The sequence below is a fragment of the Rana temporaria genome, chromosome 6, assembly GCF_905171775.1.
Source record: "Rana temporaria chromosome 6, aRanTem1.1, whole genome shotgun sequence".
Classification (NCBI taxonomy): domain Eukaryota; kingdom Metazoa; phylum Chordata; class Amphibia; order Anura; family Ranidae; genus Rana; species Rana temporaria.
Window position 1 is genome coordinate 4820837 of NC_053494.1, and position 12963 is coordinate 4833799.

The 12963-nt window shown below is 41.2% G+C and overlaps 1 protein-coding gene across 1 annotated transcript; it reads left to right on the plus strand.

Moving 5' to 3' along the window:
- Positions 1-1195: 1195 nt before the first annotated feature.
- Positions 1196-2262, plus strand: LOC120942569 (olfactory receptor 5B12-like). Its single transcript, XM_040355547.1, has one exon. It carries the CDS (start codon positions 1226-1228, stop codon positions 2156-2158), a length of 933 nt encoding a protein of 310 aa, XP_040211481.1. The 5' UTR covers positions 1196-1225; the 3' UTR covers positions 2159-2262.
- Positions 2263-12963: the final 10701 nt, after the last annotated feature.

Genomic DNA, 12963 nt, shown 5'->3' on the forward strand with positions numbered 1-12963 from the left:
CGAAAATTCATAAAAAAATGTATCCGAAACAAAATGAATTGCACATATCTAATAATTATCTGGTATTCTGATTCGAAGAGGGGGGCAACTCAGGAAAAGTAAAACATATTCTTATCTCCAGACTAAATATTGTGATATATAGCAATGATTGCATTATGAATCACATTTTTAGAACCTTATTAGGGCTGTAATAAACAGCCTGGACTTCCAGAACTACATACATTACATACATTAAAATAAATATCTTGTTTAGGGAAAGTCTTATTTTTATTTCTGATTCTGCAGTAAAAACAGACTTTTCTCTGTATCTTGGATAAAGGAAAACAGTGACACTCTACTCTATGTATTCTGCAGAAACTTTACTTTTTGAGCAAAAAAAATTAGATTTCTGGTAAAGATTTTTAACATTTGGCATTACAAGAAATTGTCTAATGATTTATGCACCACATTTTGTGTCAACATTTCTATATTTGATACTTTGGATTGGCATATATCAAGTCCTATAATAAATTGAAGAGCTGAATTTAGTTTTTTATGAATGTTTATATCACAAAACAATATATACATTTGACCTCTGGGAAACCTCCTTCTGACATTTGACCTCTGGGGAGGTCCCTGTTTCAATTCCTGAGTCCTGGCCTAATTTTTCAAGGGGAAACCCTAACCCATGTAACCCTAACTCATCTAACCCTAACCTATCTAATCCTAACCCAAACACTAACCCTAACTTTAAACCTAACCTCAAGTGCATCTCCACTTATTGACTCTACCCAGTCCCACCCTAAAACCCCTACCTTTCCCAGATCCCGCTTTGTTTGTTGTAAAATTGACCATAACCCTAAGTTCCAACCCTAACTCTAACCCCAACCCTAACTCTAACCCTAAGTTCCAACCCTAACCCTAAGTTCCAATCCTAACCCTAACCCTAACTTCCAACCCTAACCCTAATTTCCAACCCTAACCCTAAGTTCCAACTCTAACCCTAAGTTCCAACCCTAACCCTAATGCTAAGTTCCAACCCTAACCCTAAGTTCCAACCCTAACCCTAAGTTCCAACCCTAACCCCAACCCTAACCCTAACGCTAAGTTCCAACCCTAACCCTAAGTTCCAACCCTAACCCCAACCCTAACTCTAACCCTAAGTTCCAACCCTAACCCTAAGTTCCAACCCTAAACCTAACTGACCTTTGACCTATGAACTTTAACCCTAACCCTAAATATTGTAATGCGGAATCAGACAATTGGATTTGTCCTTTCTGGACTGTCGGACCTTCCCTCTCTTCAGCTCCCTCTGTTTTTATTTTTCCTTCTCATCTACCTTCTGACAATAATCTGGAATCTGCTGATCATCTCCCTCATAGTCTCCGACTCTCACCTCCACGTTCCTATGTATTTCTTCCTTGGGAACCTGGCCGGTTTGGACCTCTGTTGTTCTTCAGTCACCGGCCCCCGAATGTTATTTGACCTTCTCACCAAGACAAGGAATATTACAATAATGGCTTGTATAACCCAAGTCTTCTGCTTTTTATCCTTTGCTGCCTCTGAGATTTTTCTTTTGGCTGTCATGTCCTATGATCGATATACCGCCATTTGTCAGCCATTACATTACTCACAGATCATGAGTTGGAAAGTGTGTGTACAGTTGGCCTCCACTGTCTGGTGTCTTGGTTTTGCCTATTCTTTGGTTCACACACTTTGTGCCTTAAGATTATCATTCTGTGGCTCACATATTATAGAAAGCTTCTTTTGTGACCTGCCCCAGTTGTTTCAGATCTCCTGCAGTGACATCTACACCAACATTCTTCTCATCTTTCTCTTGGGTGGGTTCATTGGAGTTGGGTCTCTAATACTGACCATCTTCCCCTATGTCTATATATTCAAAACTGTCCTGAAAATGAAAGTTAAAGGTAAAAGGAGTAAAGTTTTCTCTACATGTAGTTCTCATCTGACTGTGGTCTTCGTATTTTATTTCTCAGTTTTTTTTAATTATCTTCGCCCGAGCACTAATAATCATTTTGCTGCTGATAAAGTGGTGTCTGTCTTTTACACCACGATTGTCCCTCTCTTCAATCCTCTGATCTACAGTCTGAGGAACCAAGATATCAGAAAAGCCTTTCACAATGTTTTTTTACAGAAGAGTCTTCCACCTTCCACCTGAAATACAGACCCCGCCTAAGCTAAACCCTTTATTAAAAGAAATTAGAAAGATACAGCTAAATAAAACTTATTTAATTATTAAAAGTATTTTTTTTAGAACATCAACAATTTGCATCAGTGCTGTACATATTGTTTATTCACATCCATTCTCGCCCACAATATAAGGTTACTACCTCACAAGTATACTCGTACTAGATCTAATTTTAGAATGTACCTCTTACTTTAACAATCCACAAGTGGTTAAAGTGGAGTTCTACCCCCCAAAAAAAGGCATTAGTGTGCGTGAAATAATATATATAAAAAAAAACATTTGGATTTTTTTTTACTCACCTCTTAATGCCTGTTGCTATGTGGTCCCTTGACATCTTCCTCCTTCCTCTCCTAGGCTCCTGACGTCACTTCCCTCGGCGCCTCCGCTCGCTACTGCTCCTTGGAGATGTGTGTCATTGTTTCCCAGGAGTCAGTGGACACCGCCGAGGGCTTTGTTGCCATCACAACGGGGTGGGCACTTCCGCCGTCGCCCGTTGTGATGGCAACCTAGTAGTTGACGGCGCTGCAAGAATGACTCAATGCGCATGCGCAAAATCAGGGAGAGAACGGGTGGTGCATGCTGGTCGCTCAGCAGCACTGTATCCTGGAACAGGATGCTTGTGGGCTTCAAATTACAACAAGCATAATGAAAACGGCCACCACTGCATTGTAAAAGTTCTTTTAACAGATGAAACCGGACATCGGGAAACAAATTTTACAGAAGACGTGAGTGTTAGAATGCCATTGTAAACGCTTGTGAAAGGTTTACATTTTTTTATTGATTGTAGTTGGTACTATGCTTTAAGAACACATGAGGACACTCTTTGGGACCAGAGAAAATAACATAACAGGCACAGTGTCACGGTTTGAGATCAGGCTCAAGGGCCAGTGGATGTAGCAGTAGAGAGTTCACAAGTAATAAGCTAGAAATATACAAGCAGATCCTCCTAGCGCAGTGGTTCTCAACCTGGGGGTCGGGACCCTCTCAGGGGTCGAATGATGATTTGCCAGGGGTCACCGAATCCCGGGCTGTTCCTGAAGCCTGCACTGTCCCTGGAGCCTGTGGCTGCCCCGGTTGGGCTGTTCCTGGAGCCCGGGGCCTCCCACTCAGGATCTTCGCAGCCACCTATTCAGTTCATGGCATGGGGCGCAAGTTACTTGTCTTGCCTTGGGTGCTGACAACCCATGCTACGAAAATAATTTTACTGTTAGGGGTCCCCACCCACTTGGGAAATGTTATCAAGGGGTCACGGCACTAGTAAGGTTGAGAACCACTGTCCTAGCGGATAATGCAGGTTTACTGGAGACATGGGGTCATAGCAATAGCCGATCTTCACCAGAGCTGCTGTTGGTGGAGGTGGGTTTTGCTGTGTGCTAATGCCAGGTGGTGGTCCTCTGTATTGCGCAGTGGGGAAAAAATCAAGCAGGCGTCAGGTAACAGATGAAGCAGATAAGGAACAAGAAGAAGCATAGTCGATGAACAAGCAATAAAAGATCAGTAACAAGAAGTAGCTGGATAGGAATAGACAGAAGCGTAGTCGAGCCAAGGGTCAATAATGAGTGGTAGAGCAGTTACGTACAGCAGCAGGAATGCAAGGAGCAAGATAATGGCTTGAGAGAGCACAATAATCTGGCAAACTGAATTCAGGGTTAAAGCGGAGATCCGCCATTTCTTTCCTAAAAGTCAGGAGCTACAAATACTGCTGCTGACTTTTAAAATAAGGACACTTACCTGTCATGGGCGCCTGCGATGTCGGTACCCAAAGCCGATCGATCCCTTGGCTCTCGGGTGCTGCCGCCAGCATCTTCAGTAAGGGAATCAGGAAGTGAAGCCTTGCAGCTTCGATTCCTGGTTCCCTACTGTGCATGCACGACTTGCGCTGTGCGATACCACTGGTCCCTTGCTGTCTTCTGGGACCTGTGTGTCTCCCAGAAGACAGTGGGAGGGACGGGAAGTGGCGTAGATACCCGTGGGTGGCTTGTGTATCTAGCCAGGAAGTGGGAGAAAAATACCTGTATTACACAGGTATCTGCTCCCCCCTCCCCCTGAAAGGTGTCAAATATGACACCGGAAAGGGGGAGGGTTTCGAAAAGTGGAAGTTCCATTTTTGGGTGAAACTCCGCTTTAACCAGAAACATAATACAAGGCAAGGTTGTCAAAGGTATCAGTTAGAGAGCTTTCCAGCATCTGAGGTGGCGCAGTGAAAAGACCTTCCTGCCAGAGGTTCCAGGCTCAGATCCAAACCCTGACAAAAAGGCTCCATTCCCACCATAGATCGTCTTGATTGCTCATGCAAATACTACCGGCCAGTAAATCTCTTGATCCAGCAATTAGCTTCCCCACACAGGAAAGCTCTATTTTTCTCTTTTCTGATCTCCATTCAATGTTCTAACTGAAGCCCTGATGAAGGAGGAGTATTTTTTGACCTCCAAAACACATTTTCTTCTAGTATGAACTAATAACTCAATTTGGACTCCTAAAAAAGGCTGTTTTTAGTATGAATGAATAAATGCATTTTACTATTTTATCCTTTGATCTGGTGCTTCTTCTATTAGTGCATAGTTTTTTTCTGGTAACCTTTGGGTACTCACTGGAGGCTTTTTTAACCAGTCTTACCTGAGCCAGTGAGCTCTCTAAATACTTTTGTCCTCTCAATACTTTGATTATGAACTGAACTCACAAGTCCCAGCAACTCTTGGATGTTTTTTTCTTAATTGTGATTGTGATGCCAGGATGTAAGAAAACTGTTCATAAAGTTTTTATTTTTTTAATTTGATAGAGAAATAATCTTACAAACTATAATATACATGAAACTTGGAACAATTATAAAAACGTTTTATTTTAAATTATAAAAAAAAAATTCTAATATACATCACTCTAAACCTGACAGAATGCAGTGAAGTTTTCAACCCGAGGGAAATTGGAGAAATACTGTACCTCAGATTCCTCTATCCTCTATTAATTTTTTATGTGTTTACATTTTTTTAAGAGCTCTACTTTTCACCATTTTTATTGTCACTTTCTTTAAGCTTATTATTTCAAACTTTAATGAATTTACTGTAGCACTACCCCCGGAGGAGCTGCTGGTTAGTTGTGGGTGGCATGTTACCTCTATTTCCATCTAGGGTATCAGATGAGAGCTGAAAAAGTTCAATGTCCACACTTTAGACTTCTTTTTCTTTGATTTATGTGCTGAACTTGGAAAAAGAATAAAAGACGTAGTAGAAGAGGTGGAAGGGTAACAGGTAATAGGTTCAGGTGCGCAACTTCTGTCCAGCAACACAGCTTTCGTCGCCACTCTAGCCAGAGTGGGTATTGCACACCTAGATAGGCCTCTCTCACTAGCCTAGCAGCCAGGATGGCACACGGAAATTGGTAAAGTCTCTGCCATAGACCTTCCCACAGATGGAGGTATGTTCGGTCCAAAATCCTCTCAACGCAGGATTCAGCACCCGGATCTCTCCCGAATAACTTCTTGCAAACTTAGAACTGACAGGCGACCATCATTCAGCCTTTCAGTAATAGTGCATCCTTCGATGAAGTTCAAGGCCTCTCCTGAGATACCAGCCATGTGCTCGGAGCTCTCCAAGACACAGTACGTTCTTCATCGACAGCACAGGACCACTCTGCAAACATAGACCCAGTCTGACTACCGGGCCTACTTAGTAGATCACAAATCCGGACCAATGTGGTCCTGGAGCCAGGAACACATGAACATGCACCCCCGGCCAGGAGGGCCACTCACGGGGGTGGTGGGACGACAGACCAGTGATCGACCACCCCGGTCCAATGGCTTCTATCCCTTAAGTACTCCTCCCCAGCATGCACAGCGGGACGATCAACCCCCACTGATTGGCTGCCGAAGGGGAACACCCAAAACATCTTCACCTGACTGCTGCCACCCTTGTTCTAAAGTGATTACGGCACCCCAGACAACAATAGTGGTCACTCACAGTACAGCCATGGCTGGAACAGAGGCCCAAAATTTGGAGTCAACTAACTCAGACTACCCTCTAAATTTAAAGCAGCGCCGGCTAAAAACTAGCAAGCCGCTACTCACTCCCCCCACTAAACTATACACTGTCCCCAGTGTCGAAACCATGGAGTCTCAAGCCTGAGCGCCCACACCTGAACCTATTTGAACAATGCAACAACAGCAGAGAGGAAAAGAGAGGGAATAATAAAATGATATATCACATCACAGTATTTTGTACAATTCACATTATTATTCCTATCTATCTAGTCTGCCCCATTCTCCGACAGTCTTGATAGAAGATCAACTGGACCTGAAAAATTAAATAAAAAAACACACACAATACCAAATTATTTACACTCCCTAAAGAGCATTTAAAACCTAAGTGCTAGGCAAACAATATGAATTAAGGGAGAGAAAAAAAACAAAGTCTCTCCTGAGCATTACCAAAAACACCCCTCTGGCGGCAGAGTATATGATCATAATGTGCACCACTTTCTAGCGAAGATACTTCTTGACCACAAAGTCCTTATAGGCCCTAATCTAAACTGACTAGGTTCTTTCCCCCCAAAGTCAAACACATCTTCAGCAACACCAAGGAAGAAAGTATAGTTCCTCATGGACTTCTTGAAAAGGGGAAAAAAAAAACCCTGCGAGCAAGTTCTGCCAGTTCTCCTTCTTTGTCTTACAAATAGAACCTGGGATCGGGCAAGGTAAGGGTTTTTCCCTGGTTATCAGGGGTGGTAATTGAGTAGACCAGGTCATCCTTCCCAGGCCGTTGAATAACCACCCGATCAGCATAGATGTGCCGGCCATAGCTCCAGGACTGCCGACAACCTATAAAACGGTGGGTCATAATGAATGACAACTTGAAATCCTGGGATGACTTTGGCACTTTAAGATAGTCCCAGATAGCTTCTTGATACCATCCCTCATGGTTGTCCTCAATCTCCTTCATAGTGGCCTCGGGCACATAGGGGAACTCCCACCCATAATCAAGTGCTACCCTTTTCATTAAAATTCTTTGCAAATGGGCAAGTTTGGGCAGTGTGTGGGAGTGTCCCAGTCCTGGCATCACACAGGCCTTTTTTAAGGTAGGTGTCATGGTTGGAGGCACATCCTTCCCTCCAGTAATGACACCTGTATCAAACACAACTTCCCAAATTACACTCGGGATCTCCGGCCACGGCGTTGTATCCCCAGAGTCTATGGGTGAGCATTTCCCTGAATTGCGGGTAGTGGCAGCACGGAATCTTTTATCCCATGTCAGTTCAAGAAACTCTGGCTCAAACCAATGATCATCCTCCGCATCAGATGATGAATCTAATTCAGAGTCTGCATACTCCTCTACGGGCAAGCAGGTACACACAACTTTAATCACATTGTCCCCAGTCTGCTTACTAGTTCCCGTCGTGGACTCTATGAGGGCAACATCCTCCTCAGAGTCCGGTCCCGGTATACGCTGGGGTAGGCCTCGAACATGGCCGTGGGAGGCCTTTACATAGCCCACTTTCTTTACGGCAGGCCGGGCAGGTACAACTGCCATACAAGTGGTTTCTGTAGCAGCATCCACAAGTGACTCTGAAACATTTTCATCACTTCTAGCAAAGTCACTTACTGTAGCAGACACAGCAGGCGTAGTGGCCGAAGTAGTAGCCGTAACGGGCCAAGGAGTAGCTTCCTCCACAGTAACAGCCCCTTGATCCAGTCCACTCGATGGGCACGGGGCAACCCAGTAGGCTGGTCCACTTCGAAGAGATACTCTCCACACTGTCTACATCGGCCGAAGGGTTAAATCTGGACTGCCAGCCCCTCGCACCTTGGGCAGGACACACCGAGCACCTCCATGCTGCCGCTCGTGTAAAGCACGAAAAAATGTCATCCGCATCCCCGTGTCCGTCAACTAAGCTCCCATCGGAGCGTAACTTGTACCGACCTCAGCCAAAGACATCGCAGGCCTCAGTCTCTCCGAGGGCGTTGGATACAGCGACATAACTGCACACGATCCTCTCTCCACGATCAGGCAATCTATACTTTCTTTCGCGCCAGACACACTCACGTCTGACGCAGAGGTGGGTAACTCCTCCCACTTTTAGTTATTTTCTTGGCCCTTCGCTCTGAGCACGTCACCCCATTGCACATGCAGCCAACGCCTTAAGTAAAGCAACCTGACCTTAACCCTTTCTTTGCGAGCACAGTCCAACACAAATTCAGACTCTCAATGGCAAAATAAACTCTTGTTTCCATTGTGAGAGGTAACAGCCAATCCTGGACAAGCCCCCACGTGTAGCACTACCCCCAAAGGAGCTGCTGGTTTTGTTTGGGTCTGTACTCTGGCTATCAACCCCTGAAACTGGCTCGAACCCTCCCTTGGCACAACTGGTATTAGTAAGAATTGTGGACCCCACTGGTTGTTGGGGAACACAATTTTATCACACCACAGTGAAATTTGCAAATAAACTGTTACCTTGCGTTGTGCTGGTCCCACAAGATAATAGATGGCCAGCACACAGGTTTGCACTTAACCAAGGAAACTTTAATTGGTAAGAAGTTAGAAATAAAAGAACAAAGGTAAAACAGGTAGTGAACTGCTTACAGGGCCATGTAAGAGTCAATAGTAATAATAAATAGATACAGGTTTGATTATGGCAATTAAGACAGACCTGTGTAAGCGCACAGCAAAGGGATTCCCTTAGTAATATATATCCAATACTGAAGCACCTCTTCACCAGGCCTCACCCAGCTCTCACTGACAGCAACGCTGTGCGACTTAAGTATAACCAAATACTTTGAATAGAAGGGTGTATATATCGACAACTCACGTTTCCTAACAGGCAGTCTTTAGAACATGTGTCTCACTATGGTGGTTTGATTGATCAGACCAAACCTCAATACGATTGTTCTCCAAAATTTGCGAATATACTCGTTGGCATGCGGTGGTGCATAATAAGTTATTTGTTATCCAAATAAAGAACAGATAAAACTGGTAGAAGATGTCTGGGTAGTTAAGGCGTATTAGCAACTCACACACCAATTCCCCTGATGCTCAGTCACTGCCGGATGACAAGTATCCTGCACGTGGCACATACTCACTTTTGTTTCCAGCGGTTTAGACACTAATGGCTGTGTGTTGAGTTTTTTTGAGGGGACAGCAAATTTACACTGTTATACAAGCTGTACACTCACTACTTTACAATGTAGCAAAGTGTCAATTCTTCAGTGTTGTCACATGAAAAGATAGAATAAAATATTTATAAAAATGTGAGAGGTGTACTCACTTCTGTGAGATACTGTATATACCATTTGTAATGTGCTTAGAACCTTCAATAGGAATTACCACCAGTCCAGATGTTTAATGGAGCTTTCCCATTCATATTTTTTGTTGCCTGCAGATAAGTAAATAATTTCATCCTTATTACAAAGATCTCCATGTCATTTATTTTCTAGCAAAGATAAGTAGGGAGATTTATTTCTAAATTATTTTGCAGCATTTAGAAAACCCTCACTATTTTGTGTAATCTCTTTCTTTCACCATCATAACTTTCCAATTTGAACTAAAATTGACCTTTTCTTAAAATTACTTGTTTATCAGTAGTCCAAACTTGTGTGTCAGTGGGGGATACATAATTCAGGTGATGTGTTATTTTCATAGAGATTCATTTCACAGGGGAGCTGTGTTGTGGATTAATCTCAAGTGACTACTAAGCAGACATACACTCTTGTGTGCACCGGAGATGCCAGGGGAGATGTATGCATTATAAATATATATAGAGCTAATACAACTGCATTGTGACTCCAAATGCCACAAGAATCTTGTATTATATGCATTTTTTTTTTTTTTCAACAAAATGTTTCCAGATCAGACTTGCTTGCACTGAACTAATACTTTCTTAAGATACTCCATCACTCCTCTTTCATCAACATTCGCTAGAGGTGTCAGAGAAAAAATCCGGGAGGAAGTCAAAACAGAGAAAATTTCCACTTATTGCCAATTTATAGGTATTTGTTTATTTTCTTTGTTTAACTTTTTTATTTTCAATTTTTTTTTTATTTCTTCTTACAGTTTTCTTTAATACCCATAGCTATAATCACGTACATTTTTTGTCTGAATTTAAAATCCGGGGAATATGGCTTTTATTTATAGAATTTTTTTTATGGGGAGGGGGGGGGTTCTGGTATTGTTGCCTTATGAGTTTATGTGAAATCTGCATTAATAGCTGTAAAATATTGTAATTATGAATATATTTATGAAGAGGTGATACTGCTCTGAAAAAACTGCTGATTCCTTGAGTGACTCCTGCCCTACTGAGGCCAACAGGTGCTGACTCTGCACAAATGCATGGGATTGGAAAGAAATCCTGGACTGCCGCACTCCGTTAACCACTTAACCCCTGGACCATATTGCTGGTCAAAGACCAGAGTACTTTTTGCGATTCGGCACTGCGTCGCTTTAACTGACAATTGCGCGGTCATGCGACGTGGCTCCCAAACAAAATTGGCGTCCTTTTTTTCCCACAAATAGAGCTTTCTTTTGATGGTATTTGATTACCTCTGCGGTTTTTATTTTTTGCGCTATAAACAAAAATAGAGCATCAATTTTGAAAATAATTCAATATTTTTTACTTCTTGCTACAATAAATATCCCCCAAAAAGATTTTTTTGCCTCAGTTTAGGCCGATACATATTCTTCTACCTATTTTTGTTTAAAAAAAATCACAATAAGCGTTTATCGATTGGTTTGCACAAAATGTATAGCGTTTACAGAACAGGGGATAGTTTTATGGCATTTTTATTAATATTTTTTTTTTTTACTAGTAATGCCGGCGATCAGGTTTTTTTTGTAACTGTGACATTATGGCGGACACTTCGGACACTTTTGACACATTTTTGGGACCATTGTCATTTTCACAGCGAAAAGTGCTGTAAAAATGCACTGATTACTGTGAAAATGACAATGGCAGTGAAAGGGTTAACCACTAGGGGGCGCTAAAGGGTTAAGTGTGCCCTAAGTGAGTGATTCTTACTGTAGGGGGGGCGTGGCTGTAGGCGTGACGTCACTGATCGTCGTTCCCTATATCAGGGAACAGGGGATCAGTGTCACTGCCACACAGACGAACGGGGAAGGTTTGTTTACACTCACCTTTCCCCGTTCTTCAGCTCCTGTGAACGATCGCGGGACACCGGTGGCGATTGGGTCATCGGGTCCCCCGGGCGGGGTCACGGAGCTTCGGACCGGGCCACGGCTGGGCTCTTAAAGGCAACGTACAGGTTTGTGCCTGTGCCCAGCCGTGCCCTTCTGCCAACGTATATCAGCGTGAAGGGATCCTTAAGTGGTTAAGGGTCAAACTTACATATATAGACTCAGTCTGAACAAAATATACATTCAACAGTCCCTCAAGAGTAGGATATTGTGGACATCCAACTGCTGAAGTGGACACATTTTTATATTAGGCCCAAACCAATAAATGTTATGTCTTTGTTATGTACACCACTTTATCTTTTTATTTGTATCTCTGATTGCAGAAAATATAAATTACTATCTAATTAAATGGCTTACAGTACTGTATATAATGTTTTTTTTTAAATAAAATATTGAAATGTTTCTTACACTGGCTATTTCATTAATAATGTTATAATATTAATTCAAGTATTGATACATTTAAAGATAATGACCAATTCATTGTAAATTATTTATTCAATGAATTGTTCAAATGTAAATGAACACATTTTTATATTAGGTCCAAACTGATAAATGTTTTGTCTCTGTTGCTTTTTACACCCGCTTTATCTTTTTATTTGTATCTTTGATAGAAGAAAATATAAATTATCTAATTAAATAACTTACAGTATATAAAGGATTTTTTTTTTTCATATACAATTAAAATGTTTCTTGCACTGGCTATTCAAATAATCATGTTATAATGTTAATTTGAGTATTGATACATTTAAAGATAATGACCAATTCAAAGTAAATTATTTATTCAATGAACTATTTAAATGTAAAAGGCAAGATTTTTATTTTAGACCCAAACTAATAAATGTTATGTCTCTGTAACGCTTTACACCACTTTATCTTTTTGTTTGTATCTTTGATTGAAGAAAATATAAATGAATATCCAATTAAACGACTTACAGTATATAAGGGAATTTTTGCATAGAATAATGAAGTGTTTCTTGAATTGGCTTTTTCATTAATCATGTTATTATGTTAATTTAAGTATTAATATCTTTAAAGATAATTACCAATTCAATGTAACCTATTAATTAAATAAATCGTTGAAATGATTAGTTTGTGCTTATATTCCTCTATCTTTGTGCGGGCAGCCATCTAAGTCACACTCAGAGGAATAGGTAAAACTTTTTTTGTTGATTCATTGAACAGCACCAAATAACGATAAATTATTCCAAAATAGTATTTAAGAAACGTATTTAGCAGACCTTAAAATAAAACCTCAGAGTACTTTAAATACTATTGTAAATTGGTGATTTGTAGACATGTGCACACTGAAATATTTTGTTTCGTAATTTCTTTTTCGTCCGAAAAATACATTTATTTAGTTACTCCCGAAATTCGTTTTTATTTATTTTGTGAAAAAAATGCATTTGTCCGAAAATCCAAATTAAGGTCGAATCTGTCATTGAAGGCTTATGGTATGGTCTGACGAATGTTCTAAGAAGACGAAGAAGAAGAAGAAGAAAAAAAAAAAATATGGTGTCTGTCGAATGTTCTAAGAAGAAGAAGAAGAAGAAGAAGAAGAAAAAAAAATCGACAGAATCTTTAAAAATAAAAAATAAAACATTT